Source organism: Callionymus lyra, chromosome 12, assembly GCF_982586985.1.
Source record: "Callionymus lyra chromosome 12, fCalLyr1.hap1.1, whole genome shotgun sequence".
In the NCBI taxonomy this organism is placed as follows: Eukaryota; Metazoa; Chordata; class Actinopteri; order Syngnathiformes; family Callionymidae; genus Callionymus; species Callionymus lyra.
The window spans coordinates 20,000,653-20,028,615 of record NC_141829.1 but is presented as its reverse complement, the minus strand read 5'-3'; the positions used below and the strand labels follow the sequence as shown (position 1 = coordinate 20,028,615).

The window sequence follows — 27,963 nt, the reverse complement described above, 5'->3', positions numbered from 1 at the left end:
TGCTATCGGGGAAAAACAGGACTCCCCAGTTACTTTTCGGCGCTAAGCTGCATGAGAAGTTGCCCTAATGAATTAATAACTGCCAAACAAAGGAGAGGGAACAAAGCGCTTGAAATAAATGGCAGGCTGATTAGCAGGTCGGAGAGATTACAGGGGGCGCACAGTACGAGTGATCCCGCTTCTGAAATGTGAGCGATTCAAGCAAAATACCCAATCAATAGCCGAGGCTTACTTAAGCTGTTGGCTTCCAGCGTCGATAAATGGACGCGGTCCACGAAGGGTCAACGTTCAAAGACAATCTAAACACCTTTACTTTGGCTCGGACCAATGTCCTTTGGAATTACTCCCAGGCAGTGTTGGCCCGCTGTCAGCATGAAGTCACATTTTTGGGATTTTTTTTTTCCCAGCTTAACTTTGTTATGGTTCTCATTGTTAAACTACCACTAAACACAAGAAATTGGTAAAGTCTAAGGGTTCCTTTTTCACCAAAACTCCTAGATTTTAGCCTTTTCTATTTTTCATTGCCTTCCCCTGGTTTGGCTAAGAACCCTCACTCACTTTGCCCTGCAAGTCAAATAATTGATACTTCATCTTCCTCTATGAGACATACCACCTTTAAAAGTCGTAATAAAGTTAAAAATCGATGGCTGTTTTTCTTTTTCTGTTTAGGGATCTATCACAAAGATCTTTTACTTTTAGGAAATCTCTGAACCTGAATAAATTGGTTTCATATTAAGAGAACAAAAGGCTAAACACAAAGATGCTACTTTTCATTGAGAGTAACGATTGTGGCATTAGTTGCTTAAATATACTGTAAATACATGTACCTTTTATTTTTTGTTAGAAAAATTGTTATTAAATATGAGAATCATTTGCATTTAATTCTGCACTTTTTGAAACTGGTCAGAACCATACAATGCTTGTAAAACCAACATGAGATTTTTCTTAAATTAAACAAAAAACTGTGAAAAGCTCTAAAAACTTTCCCAAGTCGTCCATTTATACAACTTTTTTTTAACCTAATATGATTGTTTTTTGTGTATTTTATCTATTTAGGATTATGCTCTTTTAAAGCATTCACTTGTTTTGCTTGGAGAATACACACACTAGGAAACCTAGGAAGAGCGGAAGCTCTCACCACAGAGAGTGACTAATCCTTTAATAGATGAGTGAATGATAATCCAGAACCACCATCGACATTTTCAGAAAATTCCATTAGAATCTTTTCACCTGTTTTTTTTTTCTCGACAATCACTTCATCACAGTGGGTGAAAGATTGCATTATTTTCAGTTTTGACAGTTATATATTTCACTTTAAAATCTATTAAGTTAAACTCAACCTTTTAAATAAGGTAGTGGTAATAGAATAGCAATTTAGCTTAGAACTCATCATTGACTGTGATTTTGTTTTCTTTAAACCTCACCTCAAGAGCAGATACTTGTCATTTAAACAGACTTATTTTGTAGCTACTCGCCTTCACACTCCTGTTTACCTGCCTCGACCTGATCCCCTCGCAAGAAATATGATTTTGTCTCCACCTCGCTCGTCTTTAAGAGCTCATTTTGAGGTGGCGTGCTGGCAGAAACCAAAGTCCTGTTCGCTTTTATGCAGTCATCACAGTCAGCCAAGCCTGTAATCCTCAGAGGTCCGATAATGACATAGCCCCTGCATTTATTACATGGAGGAGAGGAGAGAGGGAAAAATGCTGACTTTGAACAAATGAACACTCTGACCTTTATGCAATAAATATGACATGGGCCGCATAAAAAGACAAGATATCTTCCTCCTGAATGGAAGTCAACACGGATTCCGCTCCCTCGCCACTTGATCCTCTCTCTCTCTTTCTCGCTCCCCTCTTTATCCGTCTTTTCATGTCAAACAATAAAATCTACTTCCATCACTCGCTCCGCGATATGATAATTAATGCAGCAAAACAGTCGTTTACTGTGTCTAATATTCATCGCAGGATATTAGAGCGGATCATCTGTTGGTTTTTGCAATCTTCACGCTTGATTTGATTATTAAATTTGATTACAATAGGCCGGTCTATAAAAGCAATAATGTTCCCCATTCACAGCAGGAACGGCGCGGTCGCGACCGTCTTTTGTAATCTCTGTGTGATCCCAATTGAGCGTCAAGATTGTCTTTCTTTTGTCACCTCGCCGCACCGCGCTGACAGTAAAGGATTTATGGTTACTTCCTGGCTGTCCATCTGTGGCTCCCATCTTCACGCGGCCTTGAGAATACAATTCAATTTATTAAGGCGAGGCAAGAGGCTCATTATTTGAGGGGAAAAAAAGGTGGCGACGGAGCGAGAGGCAGGGGAAAAAAAAAAAAAAAAAAAAAAAGCAACGGTGAATAGGTTATTAATGGAAAAGGCACAGCCATAGGGCAGTTGAGCTTTAATGATATCCTACGAGAAAAATATGGGGGTGTCACTCTGCAAAAAGTCATGCTAAATGTCACATTTTAAGGTCCGGGCGCTAATTTTATGCCTGTGCACAGTAATGTTTTGGAGAGCATTTAGGAAACACGGCCCAGTGGCCAGCCTGATTATTCCCCTCACCTTCTCTCCTCTCAACAAATGGGTTTGTGCAGCGAGCGATTTCATCTCTAAGTGAAGGGAACATTAGGGAGGGGAGGAATGGAGAGCGATAGAGGAAAACAGGCGGTTTGATTTTCACGCTGTGATAAGAGAGTGCGAGCCAAATGTTACCTGTTAATCTAGCCCAAGCCGACCGGGGCCCTTGACTTTGTCCCCCAGCAGGGATGGGGCAAACACTCATTTTCCTCTCTCCGTGATGAAAAGGAAATTAGCTTAAATGTGATGAGGGCACATCAGAGTGAGGCGTGTGATGAGTGTTTTGGATGTTTTTTTCATTCGTCTCCGAGCACGTATTCACTGCGTTGAACACACGTGTGCGTCACATGTCGGTGTGGGTCGCTGTGACGGAATCTGTGTATGGATCGTCCATCACTGGATCCTTCCCCGATCTTAAAGGTCAGCGCAAACATTTGGCTTTGACATTAAAGTTCTTCTCTTAGGAAAACTTATGATTGGTTATTTTTTTTTATCTTCTGCTCTCACTGAAAACAATCTTATGATGGCATTTTGTTGCATTATATCTTGAGCTTCTAACCCACTTCAAAATAGTTAACACTGATGTATGTTGGTTAGCAGTTCTCTAAGGGAGAGACGAGTTTAATTTCATTGTCAACCCTGTTCTTTCTGACACTATCCACAGCCCGTGACCATAGGTACATCTAGGGATTTAATGGTATACCAAAATATTTGCCTTCTAGCTTTTCCACCACAGATCACTGCATTGTCTGCTGATCCCGCTTCAATCCTCATGTTGGACTTGCGCTTCATTCTTCCCTCCATTGTGAACAATATCCAGAGATATTTATACTTCTACACTTGGGGCAGGATCTCATCCCCAAACCAAGAGTGGGCACACCAACTTATTGCATCTGAGAACCAAGAACTTAGCGGCACTGCTTTCCGTCTCCCTGCCACCAGCTAGGCAGACCAACCTCTGACACAGTTTGTGCAGGGAACAGACATTCCTTATCATGTTATCGGATACCCCATTCTCCAAGAGTAGCCCCAACAGGACACCTGGAGGAACACAGTCAAATGTCCTCTTCAAATCCACAAACTACAGGAAGATAGGCTCGGCAAACTCTCATGCACCTTTAAGGATCCTGAGTGTCCACGACCCTGGCAAAATCCATACCTCCAGAATCTGGGGTTGGGTTATCTAGCAGACCATCCTTTCCCAGACCCCTGATTATACCCCATCAAGGGAGGCTATAGATTGTTATCCCCTAAAGTTGTAACAAACCACCCTTCCCAAAAAGCAGAACCACCTGCAGATTCAGAGGTACTGCCCCCCAATGTCCATGCCATGTTGCAGAGCATGTCAGACAAGACAGCTCCAAAACATCCAAGGCCTTGAGATACTCCGGACAGATCACATCCACCCCTGGGAGCCTGCCACTGAGGAGCTGGTGTACCAACCCGAGCTAAAGCGATAGAGTAGCCCATGTCAGAGTGACTTAGCCCTGCTTTGTCCTTGGAAGGATTGTTGATGGGATTCAGGTCGTTGAAATATTCCTTCCACCGATCGGTCCAGAGACGAGGTCAGCAGCCCACCATCGCCACTATACAAATTGGTAACAGGGCACTGCTTGCCACCTACTTAGCCTACTGGGTGGTGGTCCAGAACATCTTCCTAACCATATGGATTTTTCATGGCCTCACCAAACTCATCCCACAGTCAGGGGTTTTGCCTCAGCTTGGGCTCCTACCCAAACCAAAACCGGGACATTCCATGGTACTGAAGCTATAGCTATTGTAGCCGGGGATCGGATTGGCAATGGTCGCCGACTTAGCCTGACACAAACTGCAGCCCTTTAGCCCCTCTCACAGATGGTTAGCCCATGGAAAGAGGGTCCCACAACTTCGGGCAGTGCCCGGACCGGCCCCATAGGTACAGGCCAGGCCCCAACACATTCGTTCAGCCCTACGTACAGGCCTAGCTACATGGGAAGGCGCTTTTTTTTGGTTAAATGCAAGAATAAAGCACAAATGAAGTCAAAATGCAATAATTATAGGAAGGTTTTATCACAGGGAATGTCAAGCATCTCTTCAGTGACATGTTATAGAGGCGTTAATCTAACACTTCTAGTCTTAGAACAACAGAAAAGTTAGAATGAAGTATTTATTTCCTGGACTGTCACACGCGGTACAAGAACGTTCACTCCTTCAGAGTGCATACATCATTTGCAAGATAAGCACCACTTGCATTTTTTTTTTAAGTGCTCAAATTGCTCACAACTACTTTTCCCAGCTATGCTTGGCTGCAGCTGGAGACATATTCCCCTTGACAAGATTTTTCCAAATCCACCGCTTTAAGTGCAGGTGGAATAACGCTGTGTCGGCGCGCTAATGGTTGTCCGAGAGGTCGGGACCGCTCGGGCCGAGCTGCTCTCTGTCTTCAGCTCCACTCAGTACCGTCAAGTGTGGAAAAAAAAACTAGAAAAAAACCCAGAGCGGGTGTTGACTCGGCTGACAATCTCCCCGGTTTAGCATTCCGTTCTCCTGCTGGGAGGAACATGGGTTTTGCAAGGACAAAGGCTTCACCTGTCAATATATCACGCAGCCAAATGTACCTTTACACTCCTCCCTCCTCCTTCGCTCCTTCGCTCCCATCTCTCTTCCCCTCCGTCACTATTTCATTCGTCGCACACCCATTCTATCCCGGCGTCTTCGGACTCGGCCTCACCTATCCGTCCATCCATCTTCTGTCTTCTGCCATCTATCTCTCCTTCCTGGCATCCTTCTCATCTTCTTCTCTCCCCCCCCTTCCTCCTCTATCTCTCTCCCCTTCTCCTCCCTCTCCCTCTCTCCCTCTCCATGTGAGAACTCCGCTGAAATGTCCTCAGGGACCAAGTTTCAAACACAGGAACCAGAAACATATGGCACATTTTCAACTCCCAAGGTCAATTACAGCTATTTATCCAGAGATTGAAGCTAAATTTCCCAAGGTTTCCTCTAGATTTACCACAGATCGCAGTGTGTGTCTGTCACGTTTTAAATCAGGCCACTTTTCCGCCAGTAGCTTTTTTTTAAAAGGGATGCTTTTCCAGTTGGTTTTAAAGTGTGTTTCCTCTTTACATGCTGCCAAGATTGTAGCATGTTTCATGGGATGTTGTATTTAAGGCTTAGTGCTGCTATAAAGAAGGAAATAACTGGTCGAGATCAAACACAAGCTTAGATATAACTTTTATCCCCTTAAATCGCAAAAGAGTTGACGCTTGTGGCAAAATAAATATATATTTATTAATTATGTGACAATATTTAAAAAAGATTTCACCTCACATGTTTTTAAATTGTATCTTAACATTATAATATGCATATTTAACAAGTAGGTGACTTGTTTTTTCAAAAATAATTAACAAATAACAATTATTTTTCTTCTTCTTAATTAAAAATATATATATACTTATTTAAATAAAAAAAATACATTATTTTCTTTTCCCTGAAAACTTGATATTTAAATTTTACCAAATTATTGGAGGGAAATAAATTACAAAAGAAGAATGATGTTACGATTCCATGTCCACATTGAGTCTATGAACGGAATAATAATAATAATACATTATTGTTATTATTATTATCATTATTAATATTAGAATCATACTATTAATCACAATAATACTATTAATCACAATGAAAACATAAAAATAAGTAATAGTATTCAATTGTATTTCAGGCCATCGGGTCACCTTGACCCTCAAATAACACAAGGGTTATAGCAGCTAGCAAACGATTTGTTTTATTTCCAGATTTTACTCTGATTGCTTTAAAACTCAGTGTGAAACAACAAAACAAGGGGCAAAAAAACTAAAGTAAACTAAGAGGAAGGTTTGATTGTGATATTATTTCTTCACTTGAGTGGAGGCTCAGTAGATCCTTGTTTTCTCCTGGTTTTCCCTTCATCAAACACATCACATTTCTTACCTTCAACTCGATTTTAATATTAATGAAATGATTTATTATCTTAACCATCCAGCGGGCTACAATAAATCATTGGCGGGCCATATTCGGCCCCACAGGCCATGAGTTTGACGAGTTTATAACCTGGTCAGAATTCAACATTTTGTTAACTTTATATCACGGCGGTGCAATTCCTCTAAGAAGTCACGACAAAAGTCATAAATCTAGGTCATTTCCCGGTAACTCTTAGTCAAATATTGCCTCAACTCGCCTTAACTAATTTAATCAGGGCTCAGTACCGCGCACGTCGTATCAAACATCCCAAGCTTCTCAAGTGGATTTATAGACGTGTTTTATCTCCAGTTATCATGTGTCCCATCTTTTTTTTTGTGTGTGTGTGTGTGTGTGTTTTTTCCCCCTGTATCCTGCAGCATTGCTGCAACAGAGCAGTCTCTCCAGAAATCTAATAACATGTAAATTGGAGATAAGCCCGGATCCCACCAAGTGACATTTTTTCTAACATCCATAGTTTGTCAAGTCAATTCCTGGGCCCTTGTTTTAGCAGCACAATACATAAGGAGTGAGAAAATTAACTGGATAGGTGATTCATCATTGCTAGCACACTGTCAAGGACTCCCTCTGCAGCTATTGAGAGCGTGGGGGGGGGAGGAGGGGAGGACGGAGGGACGAAGGGCGGCGTTGTTTTAAATTATGGCATTTCATTCAGAATGTATTGTATTTACTGCGTCCCATTTTTATTTGTGGCTCCTATTATCCGCTGAAACAGTTGTGCTTGGAATGTTGTTTGTGACGAGGGGGGTGGGTTGGGGTGACCCACGAGTGTTTTTCCTCGCATGTATTTCGTATTTTGGGCTCGGAAGAACGTATAGCGTTAGCGAGCACGAGAGGGTCCGTCACAGCTGCTGTTGGCAGCCCCGGCTTGCCGGAGAAATATCACCTGGAAACAGCCTCTCGCCCCGGCCGGCCCATCACTCCCAACGCCTGTCGCCGTAATCAAGTTAAAGTCAATGATTCTAAAGCGACGCTGCCAAATTTGCACGTCTTTTTTAAAAGATTAAAATGTAATTTTTAGATCTTTAAACAGGACGAAAATCTAAATTTCTTAATCCTTCTGAAACTATCGCTTCACCTGATCCACACTCGCTTTTTTATTTCCCGTCCAAGATGATGGCAGTTCCAGCTGCACGCTGTTATTGTCAATAAAATTTACAAGATTATGAAAGTGTGCGGTTAATGAGCCTCGACCGACGGCCACGCTCAATAGATCGCAGCGTTTTTTAGTGACGCGGGTTCACATCAAGTCATTTCAATTCCTGCTTTTTTATCGATTCAAGACGTTTACGCGTCGTATCGCCGCTCAGCTGGATTTGCACAAGGTTAAAAATGATTTTCAGGACCAGTAACAAAAGTATGTTCGTATAATAACTTCATTTATTTTGTTTAAATATATTTTCTTCCCATCAGAGGTTGCCACTAGTGATGGGCTGATGAAGCTTCATGAAGCAGTGTCATGTTGTTTAGAGGTCAGTAGGTGGCGCCATCGGTTTAGAAATAATGTGATGTTTCATTAGAACAGTTGTTTAAAACAAAGGAAAATAGTGCAGAGACCGCCATCTAGTGGACTCTGAAAATAATGACACTGCTTCATGAAGCTTCATCAGACCATCACTAGTCTCCACCTTTATCCATTAACTTTGACCTCTCTCCACCTCCAACATCTTTTCTTCAACACTATCGCTCCAAGTGTCCATGCATCCTTTTGAAATTTAAAAACAAATTGATTTGCCAAAAATGAAAATATATAATAACTTAAAGTGTAACTTTATAGTAATGGATCAGTTTTTTTGTAATATTGATTTGCTACATGGAATTTAAAGAAAATTTAAAGAATAACATGATGATGCTTTTAAGAATGTCTGTTGTGCTTTGAGGTGGAGTCGACACCATAGCATAAATTTAAAAAATGTAACTGGGCCACATTAAAAAATGTGAACAAAAAAACTGAAACTGAAAAACTCATTTGATGTGTAAGATATACTGGCAAATGGGAAGTGATTTAAATTAACCTTTTAGTAGAGAAAAAAAACAATTCTAATGAAAGTTATACAAAAAAATGTCATTTTGTCCAGCAAATGTTTTGGATTATAATAAAAAAAAAGCTATTTTATTTGTACAGCGCCTTATATGTTAATTGTCACAAGGTGCTTTACATAAAAAACAGACATGGGCTTTTTGAAAATGTCACAGTTGTTACAGCAATATGATAAAATACAGTGATACTCTTCTGTTTAGTTAATAAAATAGCATGTTTGAGTAAAATCCCAGAAGATTTGTTTCAAATTTCTGAGTATGTCCAAATAATAGCGGTATAATTAGGAGTGTAAGAATCTGGCGATAAGATACGTATGATCATACACGGACAACGATATGATATATAGTGATGTAGTGCGATTCTGTACGAAATCCTAACTGCTTTCATATGTTTCGAAATCAAAATATGTTTAGCTTTCAAAGCTGCTGGAGTCGACTGTATCCTCTCATCCTCAGTCATCTCCGGGATCCCGCGGGATTTCGTTGTTACTTGAGCTGCAGAGGACGCAATGACTGCCGCCATCTACCAGCCGGAAATTTAATTTTAACACAAAAATTAACAAACACCGTTAACATTTGCTTGTTTATTGTAAATAAAATCGAATTAATTTATTTTAAACACACTTTTTTGAACTGTTTACCAAAAAAGAAGAGATGATTTGAAAATATTATACATCGGCGTATCGATATTGCTTAGTAGTGTTTAAATAATCTGCTTTTTTTGGCAATTTTAGTGATTGAGTTCGACACCTGTGCCTTTAAACATACGTCATAGCAGATCTCACTCCTGCTTTATAAAGACTCACTTTCACATGTGATGGTCTGTGATGATGAAGCTTCATGAAACAGTGTCATGTTGTTTAGAGGTCAGTAGGTGGCGCCATCAGTTTAAAAATGATGTTTCATTAGAACAAAGGAAAATATTGCAGAGACAGCCATCTAGTGGACTCTGAAAATAGTGATACTGCTTCATGAAGCTTCATCAGACCATCACTAGTTTTCACTGTTGCTGCTACGCAAATGTGGTCTTCATCCTGTCCGCTCTGCCTTCACTCTCCTCATCGCCTTACGTCCTTCACTCTTAATGATGCATCATGTTCTTCTTCCTCAAACTGACCTCCGTTCTTCTCCTCTCCAGATCACGCCATCTTATCTGTTGAAAGTATTACAAGCCCATCTCTCTATCATCATGTCCTTCCATCAGTTAATGACGGTATTTTCGTTTTCTCCGATTCAGCTCACGCTCCATCGTACCATCACGAACAAGACCCTCAGATATTGAAACTTCTCGACTTGAGGCAAAGACTCGTTCCCAACTTCAGTAAGCATTCTACTTGTTTCCGCGGCCCTGCTGCTCTCCAGAAATTCCTCTTCTCTCTCTCTCTCAATCTCTCTGTGTGCCACCTTTCATTGATTTTACACATTTTTTTATTTGAATATTTCATCCTTCAAAAATGTCTGTGATCTGCTCCGGGGAGGAAAAAAAAAACGCTTCCCTGACAAAGACTGCGTTTTGCACGTCTGTCGGAACAAAAAAAACACGCCGGTTTGCGTCTCCCAGAGCATGACAGGTTGTTTCCGCCGCAACAAAGCCATCAAATATTCCCTGTGATCCAACACGGTGTCGAGGCGAGGCCTGCTGAGCGTGGAAGCCAGAGTTTGTTAAAGCAGTGATTTATGATTAATGCCAACTCTAAATAAGGGACAAAGTGCCTACAGTACAAATCAATTACAAAGCTACAATGGCGGACCTCTTTTTCCCCGAGGTCTACTAACGTCTGTGGCTGTTATGGAGATTTTATTGGAGGTGGCTGATGCATGCACGTAATGTACGCCATACATCTCCATCAAACCTGCGCCGCAGCCAAACCTAATGCTTTTGATCTTTGATTAGATATTTTTATTGAGATAAAATGAGACCCGTCGTGGCCACCCCCCCTTTTTTTTCTTTTTTTTTAACTTCCTTCTTCTTTAAAAAAAAACAAATCATCACCGGCTCCTTAAAAAGTAGGCAATTCATTATTTCCATGAAGTCAAATTATAAACACATTTTAATCCATTAGGCAACCATCCATTCTAATTAATCATCGGCGGAGAACTCTGTTTGGAAAAAAAGTAGCAAGGTTGTTTACGCTCTCCACGGAGCAGCATATTTCCAGCATCTCCTCCTCTCAGGAAGGGAAAAAAAAAAAGAAAAAGAAATCGCAATCCTAAACTGCAGATCGGAACACTCAAGTTTTGGCGCCGAAGATGTTTCCAGGGCATTTGCAGATGCTTGAAATAATCTCCAATGTTTTTTTGCTCAATCTGCTCTGAGGATGGGTGAAATAAATACTTTAAACTAATTAATGTAGGACCAGCTGTTCTCGGCACTTGGCTGGCATCGGTGAATATTGATGGTGTGGGGGTGTGGTGGGGGGGTTCAGAGCTGTTTGTACAAGATTCGGGGAGAGAGCAGAGGTGGATGTAAGCGCCGCCCGCCATTCACAGGGAATCCTTGTCGACTCCTTTTGTTAGACTTGATGATCAGTCCAAATTTAGAGCGTGTCTAGGGGTGTAGAGGGAGGAACGAGTCGAGCGACAACAGTTGTTTAATATCGAGAGAACGGCCAAAGATCCAAAGTAAATAAATGCTGCAATATTGCGTGTTTTCCACTTATATTTTTTAATTTAGTTTTAATTATTTTGAATGCTAATACACTCTATTATTCTAAGTAAATCCTCAAATTATTTAAGAAAAATACGTTTATTATCTAAGAGCAAATTATTTGAAATGTAATAAATGTCCGACTGTAATCAAACCATTTTCTGCTGCATTTTAACTTTTGCCAACTGAAATCAAACAGTTTTCAACTGCAATCAAACAATTGTTAACTAAAATCAAACAATTTTTAACTGTAATCGAACAATTTTCAAATGTAATCCAAAAATGTTCAGCTGTAATCCAAACATTTTCAACTGTAATCAAACAATTTCAATTGTATTCAAACTATTTTCAACTGAAATCAAACTATTTTCAACTGAAATTAAACAGTTTTCAAATGTAATCAAACCATTTTTTACTAAAATCAAACAATTTTCAATTGAAATCAAACAATTTTCAAATGTAATCCAAAATTGTTCAACCTTAATCAAACAATTTTCAACTGAAATCAAACCATTTTTAACTAAAATCAAACAATTTTCAGCTGTTATCCAACATTTTTCAAATGTAATCAAACAATTTCAATTGTATTCAAACTATTTAACTGAAATCAAACCATTTTCAACTGAAATCAAACTATTTTTAACTGTAATCGAACAATTTTCAAATGTAATCCAAAAATTTTCAACTGTAATCCAACAATTTTCAACTGAAATCCAACAATTTTCAACCGAAATCAAACAATTTTCAACTGTGATCTGTAAACTGAATCAATAGGTGTTCCCCTTGATAAACAAGATCCTTTAATGATTATTTCCCCTTATTTATACTTTTTCTACTTCACTGAAAAAAATAATCATTTCATATTTAATTGGTGTTAAATAAATGCTCTGGTGCAACTCAATAAAGAGTAAAAGTTAATTAAAAGTCAATATTTGTTCTCAAAACTATCAATTAATTCAGTTTTATCCACTTTAATTTTAAGTTATTGACATCAACGGAAACTGAATTTGCATTCATTTGCTACTTGTTTTTCATCATTTAGATAATAATCTCATGAATTATTAGGAGTTTTTAATCACATTCATTTCCCATTTTATGAAATGTTTTGGGAACTTGAGCTCAGATTTAGTCATTTTTATCTTCAGCACAACAAAACACATGATTAAGTCTGTTATAAATCTATTCTCCTCACTTTGAACCAGGACGTTTCTGACCTCTTTCTAATCTTAAAAAACTCGCAGACGTCTAGCTTCATGAAATGAGCAACAAAAACATGTGGGAAAAAAAGAAAAAAAAAAAGATGTAGACCAGACCGCGTCTCTCTTCCTCTCCTCCGAGGTTTGCCGAGGAGGCTGGACAGCAGATGGCAGAGTCCGACTCCGGTGGTGATGAATGGAGGATGATGTCATCTCAGATTTGACAAACACTGGCGTACATACGGAAACACTGCGGGGTCAAAACCGCAAAACCTGCTTTTGATTTCTCCCTCTGACCACATGACATGTTTCAAATGAAGGCAGTTGGATTTATGTGTTGTCAGACCTCAAATCTAATGCTGGCTAAACAATTTGTTCTGTTTATATACACATGAGAAGTTCAAGGGAAAAAAAAATGACCGACGTTGTTACAGATAGATTTTGCTGATTTATTGAACGTGTTTGATGACACCATCTTTCTCGTTTGTTTTTCAGAGGACAACACATTGTGCACCCCTACAGCCAGAGACAGCTACGAGAGGTTGTCACTGGCCGGACAGGCGCTGCCCCCTGGCTTCCCCTCGCCTTTCCTCTTCCCAGACGGTCTGTCATCAATAGAGACCCTCCTCACCAACATCCAGGTAAACCATCTTATCACCACAAAAATATTTGAACTTCACTTAGTTTTTTTAACCCTTGTGTTATCTCTGGGTCAAGGTGACCCATGTGTTTGAGGTAAACCTTACGGGTCAACTTGACCCTGAGTGACACAAGGGTTAAAAAATTGTGTTCAATAAAGTTAAAGAACCATAAAAAAATGTATTGAGACATACAGTACATCTTATTTTACATACTTACATTTAACATTAAATACTAGTGAAGGTCTGATGAAGCTTCATGAAACAGTGTCATTATTGTTAGAGTCCACTAGATGGCGGTCTCTGCACTATTTTCCTTTGTTTTGAACTGTTCTAATGAAACATCGTATCGTTTTTAAACTGATGGCGCCACCTATTGACCTCTGAACAACATGACACTGCTTCATGAAGCTTCATCAGCTCATGACAATTAGATGTATTTTGGTCGGTTATTAAACTTTTTAGAACAATTAGAAGACTACATTTTCTCATTTTGACATTGTGTGTTTGTTTGTCTTTCTCTGAACTAATAAATAATGTTACAATGTTAACATTTTCACAAGGGGATGTTCTGGTTTTTTTTTATACGCCACATTTTTCGTCCCAAAATGGCCCTTTCAACAGAAAAACTTTTATCTCAGCTCTGGTTTTGCAATTGTTCTGAATTCACTCTTAACTTAATCCGACACATAAGGGTTACAATAAACCGCAAATGGATGCTTTTTTTTTTTAATCGGAAAAACGTTTTAGATTACGCAATTTTATAGTTGTGTAACAGGCCAGATAATCATGAATGTTAAGTTTAACAGACAAAACTTTTTGGTGTGTATTTCATTTTATTTGATAGAGGGTATTTGTGTAATGTTAGTACCAAATAAATACTTTTGTAATTTAAAATAATCTATGAAACCTTGATTTTAGTGACATAAGCACACAAAATGAGGTAACAATTTTCAATTATTAGTTATTTTTGTATTTTAGTTTTGTTTTATTGCCTTGGTTACCAGATTTTTGCATTCAGCCCAAATTTTTCAATTTTTATTTTTATTTTTTACTTTCTATTTTTCTCTAAAAATTAAAATTAAAAAGTCTAAATATGGTGCATTATAGCATTGATGTCACATCTTTAGCTTATATTCATAAACGCATTGCATCATAAGTAAACACACTAGCTCAGATTTTTTTGTTTCATTAATTGTCTGTTGCCATGACAACCACAACCACTGAAAGTCAGAGTTTAGAATGTGATGGTTCAAAAAGTAATTCCTATTCAGGTTGGTCAGAATTTGATAGTTTTTGTTGTATAAAATAATATTTTCCAGCCAAAAGTATTCAAATAAAAGAGTATCTCTTCAACATACAACACACCATCATCTGCATACGTGTTTACATAGGATAAGATGAAGTCGTGTTTCTCTGGCATCTTGAGCTCGCACCAGAGTAATTACTCCCAATAATCTACAGAGTCGTCTGCAGTAATGACTGTCACTTTGAAATATTGTTTCTACAAATCCACAGAGTGAAGCCGGGCGTAAAATTGAGATGAAGCCACAAATTGAGGTCAGACGAAGCAACAATTAGTCAGATATAGTGTTTGTGAGGGTTTGAGATGGAAACAGAGACGAGTAAAGAAGTGGTGGAATTTACACAAATTGTCATTTATTTGCTCTATTTCAGTTTCATTTGGGATTTTCTGGGCAGAAAATCTGTAAAAAACCACTGGCTTTATTGACCAAAGACAATGGTCTTGCAATATTTGACTGCTAACGTTTTTTAGTATTACAAACAAAAGTGTGTGTGGGTTATTGTTCAGAAAGTATTATTTTCCATACTTTAAATTCATCTTTTAAAATTGAAAACATCTTTATAAAAAAAGTTAATTTACAAAACGTGACTTATTTTTAACAGTCGTTCTTACATTTTCAGCCAAATAGTAGTTTCTTTTTTAGCATTATAAAATAATGTGTGATTTCTTCTTCTGATCAGAAAACTTAAAACTTCATTCTTTCAGTGTTTCAAGGCACATTAGATTATTTCCAAACCTCACATCACATTGGTTTAGGAATATTTTCTTCTACATTCCTTTCTTATTTGCAGAATTATAAAAGGAACAATAACAAAACAAACAAACAAATAAATATCTTGGGTAGCTTTGTAATCAATATATAATTTAAAAAAAATTAAATATATGTCCTGCTGTGTTTTTAATTGTCTTTCCATTATATTCACAAAAATCATATTATTCTTTAAATCTGTTTTTGTTCTTTTTTTTACTTTTAGCTTAGTTTCATTAGCATCTTTTTTTTTTACTTTTTTTTTTTATTTATCTTTGTGAAGGACTAGAGTAAACACAAGATTAATAGAATAATTACACAGGAAGACAAATCATAGAAACATTAAATATATTGAGAAGCATTATAAAAAAATTATACAAAAAAAGAACTAAATCGAAAAGATAAGAAAGAGAAAAAAAATGTAAATAATATTTATATATATTTTTAATACATTTTCTATTTTTTTAAAAAATATATATACAGTATACTTTTTGGTATATTCACTTAAAAAAAAAACGGATTATTCCCCTAAATATCTTGAGTTCTGATCAAAATAATTCAAAATACAACGAAAATTAAATAAAAAGAACTGAAGCTGAAATATATACTGTATACAGGTGATATTTGCTGCTGTGTAGCAAGTATTACTAAAAAATATGATTATTTCTTCTTTTTTTTTCTTTTTACTTATAGCTTAGTTTCATTCTTTTTTTGATTCTACCATTTTTTGTATTTATCTTTGTTAAGGACTAGAATAGAACAAAAGTAAATGAGACATCATCAGTTTAAATGCCCTTTTTTAACAGTAATGATTGAGAAGTTTGTGGTAATATGTAAATATTTGGGTCGGTGGTTGACTAACCACCAGCAGCTCAAAGCACTCGCTGGTGTAGTTGATCCTCTCCTGGCCTCCGTCTTCCATCTGGTGTCTCTTGAACAAACCCACATCACTTCAACTCCTTCCCTCTCCAGCAGTTCGTTCTCCATCTCTGATGCAGAATCCATTCGCATGAAGTGTGTGTTTGTGTCGCAGGGTCTGCTCAAAGTCGCCATCGACAACGCTCGCGCTCAGGAGAAGCAGGTGCAGCTGGAGAAGACGGAGCTGAAGATGGAGCTCTTCAGAGAGCGGGAGCTCCGGGAGACGCTGGAGAAGCAGCTCGCCATGGAGCAGAAGAACCGAGGTACTGACGGCGTGTTTTTTATTTTATTCTCAAGCCTGGTCGGGTGGGTTTCGTCGAACACGATTTTCACTCCTGAAAGTGCACACGCTCGTCACACATGCATGTTTAATGTTTGTTCTTCTGGAATCCCGGACACGTGTTGTTGTCATCTGTCGAGCGTCGAGAATAGAAAAACCCACTTCAACCCCGAGAAATTCACACCGAGACTCATGTTAAATGCATCGTCCTTTAAACTGCTCCGGTTTTAATGAAATTATTTCCATTTCTTTATTAGCTCTTCATCCTTGCAGCACGTATTTTCTCTTTCAAAGCGAAGCATCTTTTTATATATTTAAGGATGTAATTGATTTATGTTGTTTTTTTTAATCCCGCCATGAATCTGATTTGACTTCAAATGCGACTAATTTGTCCCAGAGCTCATTCCTTTTCTCTTTTTTTTTCTTTCTTTTTTGTCCCGTTCCAGCGATCATCCAGAAACGACTGAAGAAGGAGAAGAAGGCCAAGAGGAAACTCCAGGAAGCTCTGGAGTACGAATCCAAGAGGAGAGAGCAGGTTGAGCAGACTTTGAAGCAGCCGTCGCCCACGGACAGCATGCGTTCACTCAACGGTCAGACTCCCTGCATTTGCATTTCACTTCAAATCGAACATTTTACTCCGGGGGCCACGAAAAGTTTTTTTTTTTTTAATTTTTTTAAGAAATCCAACCTCACCCGTTAATGCTGGATTAGTAAATTAAGATTTGGAAGTGATGGAACAATTCAGAGCTAATGTAAGACTTGATTCGTTCATTTGTTATATTTGACACTTTCTGCTTTTATTATTTTACTGTGATTCGTTTTTTGTCAGTGAAAATATATTCAAAAAAGTTGATGAAGCTTCATGAAACAGTGTCGTGTTGTTTAGAGGTCAGTAGGTGGCGCCATCAATTTAAAAATGAAGTGACGTTTCATTAGAACAGTTGTTCAAAACAAAGGAAAATAGTGCAGAGACTGCCATCTAGTGGACTCTGAAAATAATGACACTGCTTCATGAAGCTTCATCAGACCCTCACAGTTGATGACCACATTTTATTGGTTTGAAACTCTCTTGCTCGGGTTCTACTGGGTTTTGGGTGTGAGTTTTGAACCAAATCTGAAATATTAGAGACTAGGATTGTCACGATTCCAAAAAAATTCAGTTGTCGATACCAATACCAGTAGATTTTTTAGAAAATAGCCTTGAATTTGAAATTCACACCTTTATTAAATAAATAAAACCAACAAGCAATCATGTCATTTATAAATAGTGTTGATGGTAACATTCTTTTAGATATAAGTGTAAAAGTAAACATAATCAACAAGTACTGTTACAGTATTAGTGATGGTCTGATATTATTGATACTATTTTTTTTTAACTGTTCTAATGAAACATCACATCATTTTTAAACTGATGGCGCCACCTACTGACCTCTAAACAACATAGCACGGTTTCATGAAGCTTCATCAGAACATCATTAATAAATACAAACATTTATCTTATAAACGTGCAAATAAATAAGAACTCCGACCACTATTATACATTAAAAAACAGTGGCGATGAACAGAGATAAGAGAACACAATTAACCTGAACTATTATATGTTCAAACAGTGGTCATGAGCATCTTTAAAGTATCAAATAAATGCACCTTTTTGAATTTTCTCTGCTATTCAAAGATCTCAGAGAGTCTCAGACTGAAGCCGATACTCGCATTCATCTGGTCAGTGTCATCCTTGACTTTTACTGTAAAGGAAAAATAAAGTTATATTTCAAATCACATGAACTCATCAAACCCTAAAAAGCATCTCATAATGTTCCTAGACAAAGCTGTATCGTCACATTAAGTTAACGTGATGAAACAAGGTTAATTGTTTTAACTGGAAATATTAAGGCATTCTTTTGAAGGCAGTTCTTCTTCGACGCTCAGAGAGCACTTAAAGCATACGCCAAGAACCCGTGTATTCAATACCAATGGTGCCAAAAAAAAAAGCTGGTATCATAATATTTTATGAATGCTGGTACTGTATTGGTTCTTTTGACAACCCTTTTAGAAACAGTCAAGTCTACCAATATACAGTACATCCACTTAATATGGAATTTAGCATTTGAAAAAATATAATAAACACATTGCACTTAGTATTTATCCGGCCCTCATGAGCGCAACAATAAAACAATAAACTGACCATAAAAATGATTATACAACGATTATTTGTTATATTACAATTCTATTTATTTTATCAAAACTTTTCATTATAAACATATTTCTTATACAAAGCATTTGAGTATTTAGTTCAGAATATTAACTACTTTTCTTTAATTCCATTCAGATGCTAAATTGAAATTAGACAGAAACATTTCCTGAAAGTTTTCCAATATAACCTCCTTGGCAGATGTATATTTTTTTAAGGCGCACAGTGGCATGGAGGTTAGCGCTATCGCCTTTTAGCAAGAAGGTTGCAGGTTTACTTCCAGCTTGAGGCAATTTGTCTCTCATACTGTGCAGGATCTTGAAAACGAATCAATCACTTGAATTCAATACATCCAGAAAACAAGCTGGATAGAGGCGTGAGGACAACTGAGAAGTAGATGCCCTTAATTTGAGTTTTTTCTGGGTCTTTATTCAGATGAAATGGTTGGATTAAAGGGAGGTGAAGAAGAGAGTGTGACCAGGGTGGATTCCTTTCACACATTTTACAGCTGGTTCATCCAGTTTCATCTGAAAACAATTCCTTAGGCGCCACAGTTCAAAAAAACAAAGCCCTTAAGTCATATTTAGAGACTCGTAATGAATAATATAAATCAATACAAAATAATATAGTTTGTTGCTACATGACCTTTGACCTTATGAGGGTCACATAAATACAGTCCAGGGGGCACACTTTGCCCAGGTCTGATCCAGACACTAGTTTAAAAACTTTCTAAAAAAACAAAAAAGTTTTGGAGTGTAATACAGTTTGAGAAGGTTTTCTTCCTCCGAAAAACACACCCCGGTCGCACATGGATCAGAGAAACGGTCGGTTTTTGAACGAGTGATGTCGCGAGGCGGCTGATTGGTGGATGACAGGGATGTTTAACGGCGGCCATCCCTCTCTCCTCGCAGACTCTCTGACCCCTGAGATGGAGAGTGACCGCAGCAGTGGAAGAACAGATGCTGAAAGGACAATACAAGGTACGGGAGCTCAGATGAGACAATAAATCTCTCTCTTTTAAACCCCCCCCCTCCTCTCCTCCCTCCATCCTCACTCCCTCCCTTCTCTCCTCCACTCACTTCAGTTTAGAACATTAGTGTTTCTGTGCCTGCTGTTCAGACACACAGCTCACCATCTGGGCCACACCGCTAGGTCAAGATCATTGGTTTTCTGTTCAGATAATTATGTTGTTTTTTTTGTTTTTTTTTGTATTTATGACACGCCTTTTAGTCATAGTCACGCTTCCAGGTAAAGTGATCTTTCGAGGGAAGGATTTGGTTCCGAAAATTGTGAAACAAAACTTTAATTCAGAACGAAAAAGATGCGGTTTGTTTACAGCTCGGGAATCGCTAATGAGTCATAAAAGCAAGAAAAAAAGGAGTGCAATCCCCCCTTTGATAGTCGTAAAAGAGGCCAAATCAATCCATTTTATGAATAAGCCTTGTACATTTTTAATGGTTTGTTTGTTTGTTAGCCTTGGGGGGAGAGGGGGGGGCGTGTTTGGGGAAAGGGGTGATCCGGCGATAACCTCCGTCGACTGTCTGCTATCTGTGTTTACACAGATACAAGACACCTTGCAGAGGTTGAATATACTCATTATCGCTCGGAACGTCTTTCTTTTAATATGCCTCGGCCGCGGTTGTTATCAGCGCGAGGAAGCCCCGATTTATCCGTGAGAGGGGAAAGAACGCCGGCGTGGAAATTGCTGTGGAAAATTCTGCTTTGTGTGCAAGAATAAGTTAGATCCTTGTTAACTCTTTCATGTAGTCAACTTGAACAGATATTTGTGAAGTGGTGGATTCTTTCCCCCTCTTTAATTAAATGTCATTCAGGCACTGCAGGGATCCAAAAAAAAAAAAAAAAAAAAGGAAATCCATATGTCATCATTTAAACACGGTGTGATAAAGATAATTATAGCCTCTTTTTATATTACAGCTGCTTTAATTTTACCCTTATGGGTCTTTGTAGTCGGGAGATAAAAGCCGGTATCAATTGTCACACTGTGAATTTATATCTAAATTATGTTTATTTTCTCCTCGTCCAAGTCTTGACGCCCGCGGTTCTTCTTCTTTTTTTTGTGTGTGTGTGTGCGCTTCCGATCGTTCGTATCATAGCTTTTCAAGTGTCAAATAAAGGCAGGAAACTGAATAACAGGCTGCACTTTTGTGTTTTTGTTCAATTAGAGAAGCATTTGTCTGCCACCCATGTCTCCTCGGCGTCTCCTCCGCGAGCCTCGCTGTATAATTAACCTCGAATGGCAAAAAATGATGTTGATAAATTACACCAGCGAACTGGTGGGGGGAAGAAAAAAAAAACAAAAAAAACACAAGCCTATCACTCGCGCGGAAGCCAAGAGAAATGTGTTGGTATATATTCTCCACGCCAAGCCAGGGAAAAGGGGGGAGAAAGGAGGGGGAGAAATAATGAGGGCATAATTTTTAGAGAACTAATTATTTCTATTTGTCTTTTGTCACACTTCTCTAATTCCGCAATATTAACAGAGTCGCTGTTTATTAATTGCTTTTACTTGTGGTTTTTTGAAACGGGTCCAAGTGGGGGAAAACGTCGGGGCCTTTTCGCTGGCAGACGAGCTTCTGGGACTTTACCTCGCCTGGCAACCACCTTAGTTATCATCCCGTGCTATCTCCTCCTCCCCCGCCCGCCTCGCCCGCCTCACCCGCCTCACCCGCCTCCCCTCACGTGTTCGTGGAGTTTACACGACCCTGGCGCGCGAAAAGATAAAGTTCTTTGTTGCAAGATTAAACATCAAAACAGTTAAAAGTGAAATTAAAAATTAAATGAATGAATGTCACTGAAGCAAAAAAAAAGGCGGTAATTAATGGATCCCTTAATTGTCTTCATAAAATATTTGCATGGGCATAATTTGCATAATTTACATGTATTAATTAATCTTTCAAAGGAATTTTGTGCTGAGAGAAGCCAAAAAAAAAAAAAAAAAATCCCCTCCCTTTGTTTTATTTAACATGCAATGAAATATGGATTCTCTTTAATGAACTTTTTTGTCAGGATTTTGGAAGAAAAAAACAAAAACATGTCGTGATTTAAAGTTTGTTTTCGGACAAGGAAGTGACGCGTGCTCGAGGTGCTTGTGACGTTTTTGATGATCGTGCTCGAAGATGATCGACCCCTCGACGGCTTTATGTGTTCATGCCGTAATGACTTTTACACAGAACTTGGTGTTTCTTGCTTGAATAGCAGCATCCAGAGTGCAATGCCTCAGAGACCTGCGGCGGTGCTGGGTAATTAGCCTGTGTGTTTATACTCCCAGTACCCCCCCCTAACACACATACACACACACACACACACACAACACACACACACACAACACACACTTCGCCTCTAAACACACACAAATGCTTTTGTTTTACACACTGACTCACTCATGTTCAATTATAACATATTTATCACCAGAATGAATGATAGAGCAAAATCAATGTTGTTTTTATACATTTAATTTATTGTGTTATTTGAATATGTAGCTTTAATATGACCAAACACTCCCGTACGAATGAATACACAAAAAATAGTTTAGAAAATGGATGGTTAAATGTTCTGCTATTATCACTTATAATTTATCAAACTTTTATTATTTATCTATATTTAAAAAAACGTTTTAATGGGCCTTCAGGTTTTCTTTTAAGAAAACTATTTTTCTTTTAACCTTCCAGATTTCCAATTTTAACCTTTGATTTCATTTTTGGGCAGAAAATAGGTTAATATTACAGTATTTTTTTTCCATATAATTGAATACTTATTGGCAAATATTTCATGACATTCTTGAAAATAATGGAAAAGATTAAAAAGAAAATGCTATATTTTGTGAATATTAATTTTATAGTGAAAGTAATTGTTTGTTTCTTGTATTATATAGTAATCATTTCTACTTGTATTTAACTTTTTGTTGTTTTTTAAGTGTCATTTTTGTGATTTAAACCTTAAATAATTCTATATAAATGTTTGAGAAAATCTTAATTAATTATATTTTATATATTATTTTACATTATATAAATATATGTATTGAGTTAGTAAATTATCCTGCGATTTTCTTTAAATATATATATTTCAAATGCTTGAACAAAATGTCTTAAACGCCCCCAAATCTAGCCCTATTTCAGCAAGTTAAAATACATTCCCTCTGATGAAATGTTCTCTTCATCATTCCACAATCTTCTCCGCTACCTAGTGAACACAGAACTTTTCTATTTTCCAGCTCTGGCTTTTCAAATTAAGTCTTTTAATCGACTTCTTTGATACACTTGAACGCACTTTTTATACATTTTCTACTCCGGTAAAGTTGATAGCTGCAGCAGCGGAGTTGGTAAAACTACACAAGTATTTAATGGTGTTTTTTTGTGTGTTTTTTTAAAGAAAAAAAACCTTTTTAATCAATTAAATTAAACTCCAACAAAACATTATTATTCACGGAGGATTATCTTAGTAAACGCTTTTATGGAATTCATTACACCCACGTGGGAGAAAGTCTTAATGATGCTTAAGATTTTAATTGTATGATGTTAAACACAGTTCATGTTCTGGTATCAATACCAGGTCAGTTCGCAGATACAAGAACGATCCAGTAATAGTCGACCAGAAATGGAAGGCGGTTATCCCTCGACGACGTATCCTTACAAGTCTCTCTAGAATAGGAGTCGAGTGTCGAGTGTCATGTCAGACAACTTGTGGTGCTAAATTTCTCTTTGTGTGCGTTTGTCTGAAGCGTTAAATAATTTAGGGCTCGCCCGGCATCGAGTAGGATCGCCTCTTAAAGGCGTCGCTGTAGCTCTTCTGCAGCGGAGGAAACGTGGAGATAATAAACGTCAGAGACGCTTGTGAGCGTCGCCTAACAGATGCTTTTACCAGCTCGCCGCCCGAGCAGCGCTGCTCGCTCAGGCGAGCGCGCCGACAAGAGCGTTCGCGGGGAAATGGACAAAGCTCGTTAGGTTAGAGGTGTGGAGGGATGACGGGGGGAGGAAGGCACGCCGCTTTCAATAAACATTATTTCCGGCAGGAGTGTGTCACAGAGAAGTGTTAAATATCGTCGAATACCTCAAGGGTTTATCCCAGTAGCTGTTCAATCCTACAGTAAACAGTTAAACCTGTCAAAAAACACTTTTTTAAAGCATCTTCAATGAAATAGCATTATATTATTATACATTTTAATCTTCTAATAGCTGACATTTAAACTAGCTATTGAACCAACATGCCTCCCTAGTTTGCTACCCAGATATCGCCACCTACATATCAAGTTTAGGTACTTCTACTTTTAAAGGTTGGGGGTCCATGAAAGTAGGGATACACAGTTGAAGTGTGAGTTACAAAATTCCTTTACTATTGCAATCTAAACCAAAAATATAGCTGGTTAAAGGCAAAAAACGAACAAAAACTGGTTACATTTTTGGTGGGACCAGGGGTTGGATCTGGAAAAGGTTTATGGGGTTGGAACTTTTAAGATTTGATATGGTTGATTTACAGTATAGACTGGATTGAATCAGTTAGGAAAGCAAATAAGGGTGTTTTGGTCTGTTGGGGGAGGCTTTCTTTTAGGCTTTTATATACCAACCCAGTAGATCCAGACCCATGATTCCAGGGGGTACATGTTCAAGGTGTGCCCCTCCTGTTACCCCGAGTAGCCGGGATAATCTCCCGCCTGATCCAATTAAGTATTATCAGTGGTAGAAAATGAATGGATGAATGTTCAAATGCTTTTTGACATCACAACCAAACGTGTAAGAAACGAGGCAAACTATGAATAGCCGTCTTGGCAGGGGGCATTTAGAAACCTGTGTCTAACTTTAAAAAAAAAAAAATTTAGTCAGTTTACTTTTATAATTTCCAGTAGTTTGTGAGTCTTCATAATATTAAGTGTCATCCTTTGATACGTTCATTCCAAATACCCTTGAAACCCCTGTCAAACTCAAAGCATGCCGAACAAATCTGACGATCATTAGAAGTAGCCAAAATATTTCATATTTCATATACACTTTTTGAATTGACGCATCAAACAGTAATTTACTTCCAATGTTATGACATATGAGATCATTTTTTAGTCTACACAAGAAAAGTCGTTCCTTTGTTCCGAGGTACGGGCAAAGGTTACGTAGCAAAAGTACTGTAATTATCTGAAGTTTATGCTAGAAAAGTCTTGGGGGCCGATGGGGTCTCAAACTCAACTCCCCGAGAGGTGAATTCTTGTCAAGAGTGGACCACTAACTCTGGGTCTTCCAGCAATTTTTGGACACGCGTCCTAGATTCAAATTCCAGTTATATTTTGTTCAATAATTATTTATTTTTTTGGGGTGGGGTTGTTTTGTGTTGCTATGATTTAATTCTAATGGTATGTGTTTTGTGTTGTTGCTTTTTTAAGTCTGGTCCATCTTAATTACATCTTTACTCCTTAACTTTCTGATATGGTACACAGATGGAGACCCTCGCTAACCCTAACCCTAACCTAACCTAACATTACCTAAATGAATACTAAACCTAAACCCTAACTCCATCCTAACTCTTGCCTAAACTCAACCCCAATCCTAACCCTAATCCCAACTCTAACCTAACCCAATTCCAATTTCAATTTCAATTTCAATTTCAATTCCGATTCCGATTCCGATTCCAATTCCAATTCCAATTCCAAATTCAAATCCAAATCCAAATCCAAATCCAAATCCAAATCCATACCCATACCCATACCCATCAATTCCATATCCAAATCCAACCACCGACCCCAATCCCAAACGCTTAAGTAGCTGTTCTGTACACACTAATGGACATTAAGCCTTTAGTCACATGTGCTCTGCTCATATAAACTTCTTAATTCCAGAGTCTAGGGGGCAATTTTTTTTATCATCAATAACATCCTGATCAGCGCTTTGCTATTTGCGTCAGCAGGATGTTGGCTGTCGGCTAATTCTGGGCTCCTGTGTGTCCTCTGTTGCAGATGGAAGACTGTTCCTGAAAACCACAGTGATGTACTGATAAGGCCACCGAGACCTGGAGGAGATGAAGAAAAAAGAAAAAAAAACCAAAAAGAGGAAAGAAAATAACCCATGAAGATTCTCAAGAGGTCGATGTTAGTGGAGCAGAGGGGCGCAGCTTTTAGGAGTTAAGTTGGAATGCTGTGTTCACCCCGAATGCTGGAGGTGTGAATGTAGAATAACAAATCAGTTTTGATGAAGCAGCTTCACTTGTAGCGGCTCGGCCGGCGTGAACGATTTTATTGAGCACAGTAAAAACGTACCCATGGTACACTGTTGGTAACCCATAAATTCACAGCACTGAAGATTTTTTATACTCCGCCAGCAAGGAAGCTTCGTAAAAAAAAAGAAGAAATTCGACTGTTTTATATGTCAAATTCAAGCGAATAAGAAACAAGCAGAAGAAAAAGGACTGCGAAAAAAAAAAAGAAGTTTGATTTCCTTTTTTTAAAATTAGATGATATACAATCAAGTTTCATTTTTACCATTGTTGTACATACATGATGAAAGAGAAGAGAAAAAAAAAAGTCAAACTAGTGGACCGAGAGGGTTTGTGTATATAACGTTATGAGGTATTGTGTATGCAGTAGAGCTATTAGGTGAACAATACCAACATTTATATCCACTGACAGTTTGTTTTTGCTCTGTTTCTGAGCCATCATTCTTTCCTATAGCTGCCATTTTGGTGAGAAAGCATGCAGGCATGTAAATGTTTGTCCTGGACTTATTGATATTTAATAAATCCTATTATGTGCTGAGCAAAAGGGTTCATTCACAAGAGCCCGGATGATTTTTTTTGGGGAAAAAACAGCGTTCCTGTTTTAAAATGAAGACTTCTGCTGTCGATAGTACTGTAAACTTTGTTACGGAGGAATTTACTGTACATTTTTGTCATGACACAAAATCAGCACCAGTGTGTGTGATTTTTTTTTTTTCCTCTTTTTTTTTTTTTTTAAACGATGAATTATGACCACATGTCGGGCTGGAGAAAGCGAAACAATCAGTCATGAGACGACTTTACAAAGGGAATGGCGGTGCATGGCTCAGATCCCTGTTCAGCCTTTGTTTGGGGGTTTGTTTTTTTCATGGTGAGGAGGGGAAAAAAAATAGAAAAAGTCCACCTCTTTACCTAAAGACTTCTGGGTTTCAGTGCTCAAACATGTGTATATTCTCTAGACATGAGCTGATGTCAGTCCTTTAACTGCCCTTATGTGTTACAATCAGAAGAGGAGGCTTGTCCCATGTCCACACTGTGTTTGTTCTTTTTGTTCTCGATGGAGTGTCTAGGTCTGTTGTCACTGATAACTTATATAGCTTTTTTCCAAATCATCCCTTCATTGTACTTCAAATTCAAAATAAAGTTAACATGTTGATGATAAAAAAAATGTTTCTCCTTCTTTATCTTCAACGAGTCTTCCACCTTTACCGATCATTCTTGAGCAAATGGATCTCATTGGTCGACGTCCCTTCTTTTCTTTTTCCCTGATATCTCCCAACATTCGCGGTCCAACGCCGTCTCCTCTCCCCACAGGTCCAAACCATCTGTCCTCATTAAAGTTGTCTCTGAACTTCTAAGTAGTTCTGGGTTGATGATGCCTCATTAAACAGATGTGACACTGTATCATGATGCAGTGTCTTCATATCAAAACCACTTTTCTTGCCCCAGCTACGTCATCTAGCTCTGAGGTGTTCCCAACAGTGGCGCCACCTTCCCACCTATTTAGCTGTGTTTTTTATATTTTATTTATTATTATTTATTCTTTTTTAGTTTGAAAATGAGTCTGTATGTTTGTAGAATTCTTCCCACTGATAAACTATATTTGCATTCTGCTAATAATCCAGAGCTGTGTCTCAAACCGCATACTTGCGTACTTAAACTTGGTATTTTTAGTGCATAAGTGCGTCTCAGTTTTAGTTCGCGAAATGTAGTGCACCATGCACACTAAATTGGCGTACTAAAATGCCTACAAAACTGAGTATGAATCGATTGGACACTTTCAACCCTAAATGACCGCCATCTTGGTGACGTTGACCTTGTAAACGGAAGTTACGTCATATATATAGTATATTACAGGTGCATTTTCAGCCAGCAGTAGGAGGATGACACGTCTTCAGTGCTGATACCGGTGTAAATATGTCGCAAATATTTCTCATATTTCTTGGTCCGAACTTGCAAAATGTGCTGCCAGCAGGTGTCATGATATTGTTCCTACAGCTGGTTGAAATCGTTGTTAAATAGTAGTAGAAGAAGAAGCTGTCGCATCATTTCCGGTTAGTGAGTAACGGCAGTGTCTGTTGAGAATATGCGTACTAGTTAGTATGTACACTATCCTGATGCATACTAACTGCCAGTTCACTAAGTGAAGTATGCGATTTGAGAAACAGTAGTGGTTTTCGTCCTCATTCGTCATATCCTGTCCATCTGGTTGGAT

At 38.2% G+C, this 27,963-nt stretch overlaps 1 protein-coding gene across 1 annotated transcript in view; it reads left to right on the top strand.

Annotated features, from left to right (window-relative positions):
* Window positions 1-26,916, top strand: part of dachd (dachshund d) — a 152,321-nt gene extending 125,405 nt beyond the window's left edge. Inside the window, exons 7-12 of the mRNA XM_087803680.1 lie at window positions 9,856-9,939; window positions 12,957-13,102; window positions 16,187-16,334; window positions 16,798-16,941; window positions 19,451-19,519; window positions 25,495-26,916. Of these exons, the coding sequence (XP_087659806.1) occupies window positions 9,856-9,939; window positions 12,957-13,102; window positions 16,187-16,334; window positions 16,798-16,941; window positions 19,451-19,519; window positions 25,495-25,532 (629 nt within the window). The 3' untranslated portion in view covers window positions 25,533-26,916. The remainder of the gene's footprint in view (window positions 1-9,855; window positions 9,940-12,956; window positions 13,103-16,186; window positions 16,335-16,797; window positions 16,942-19,450; window positions 19,520-25,494) is intronic.
* Window positions 26,917-27,963: the final 1,047 nt, after the last annotated feature.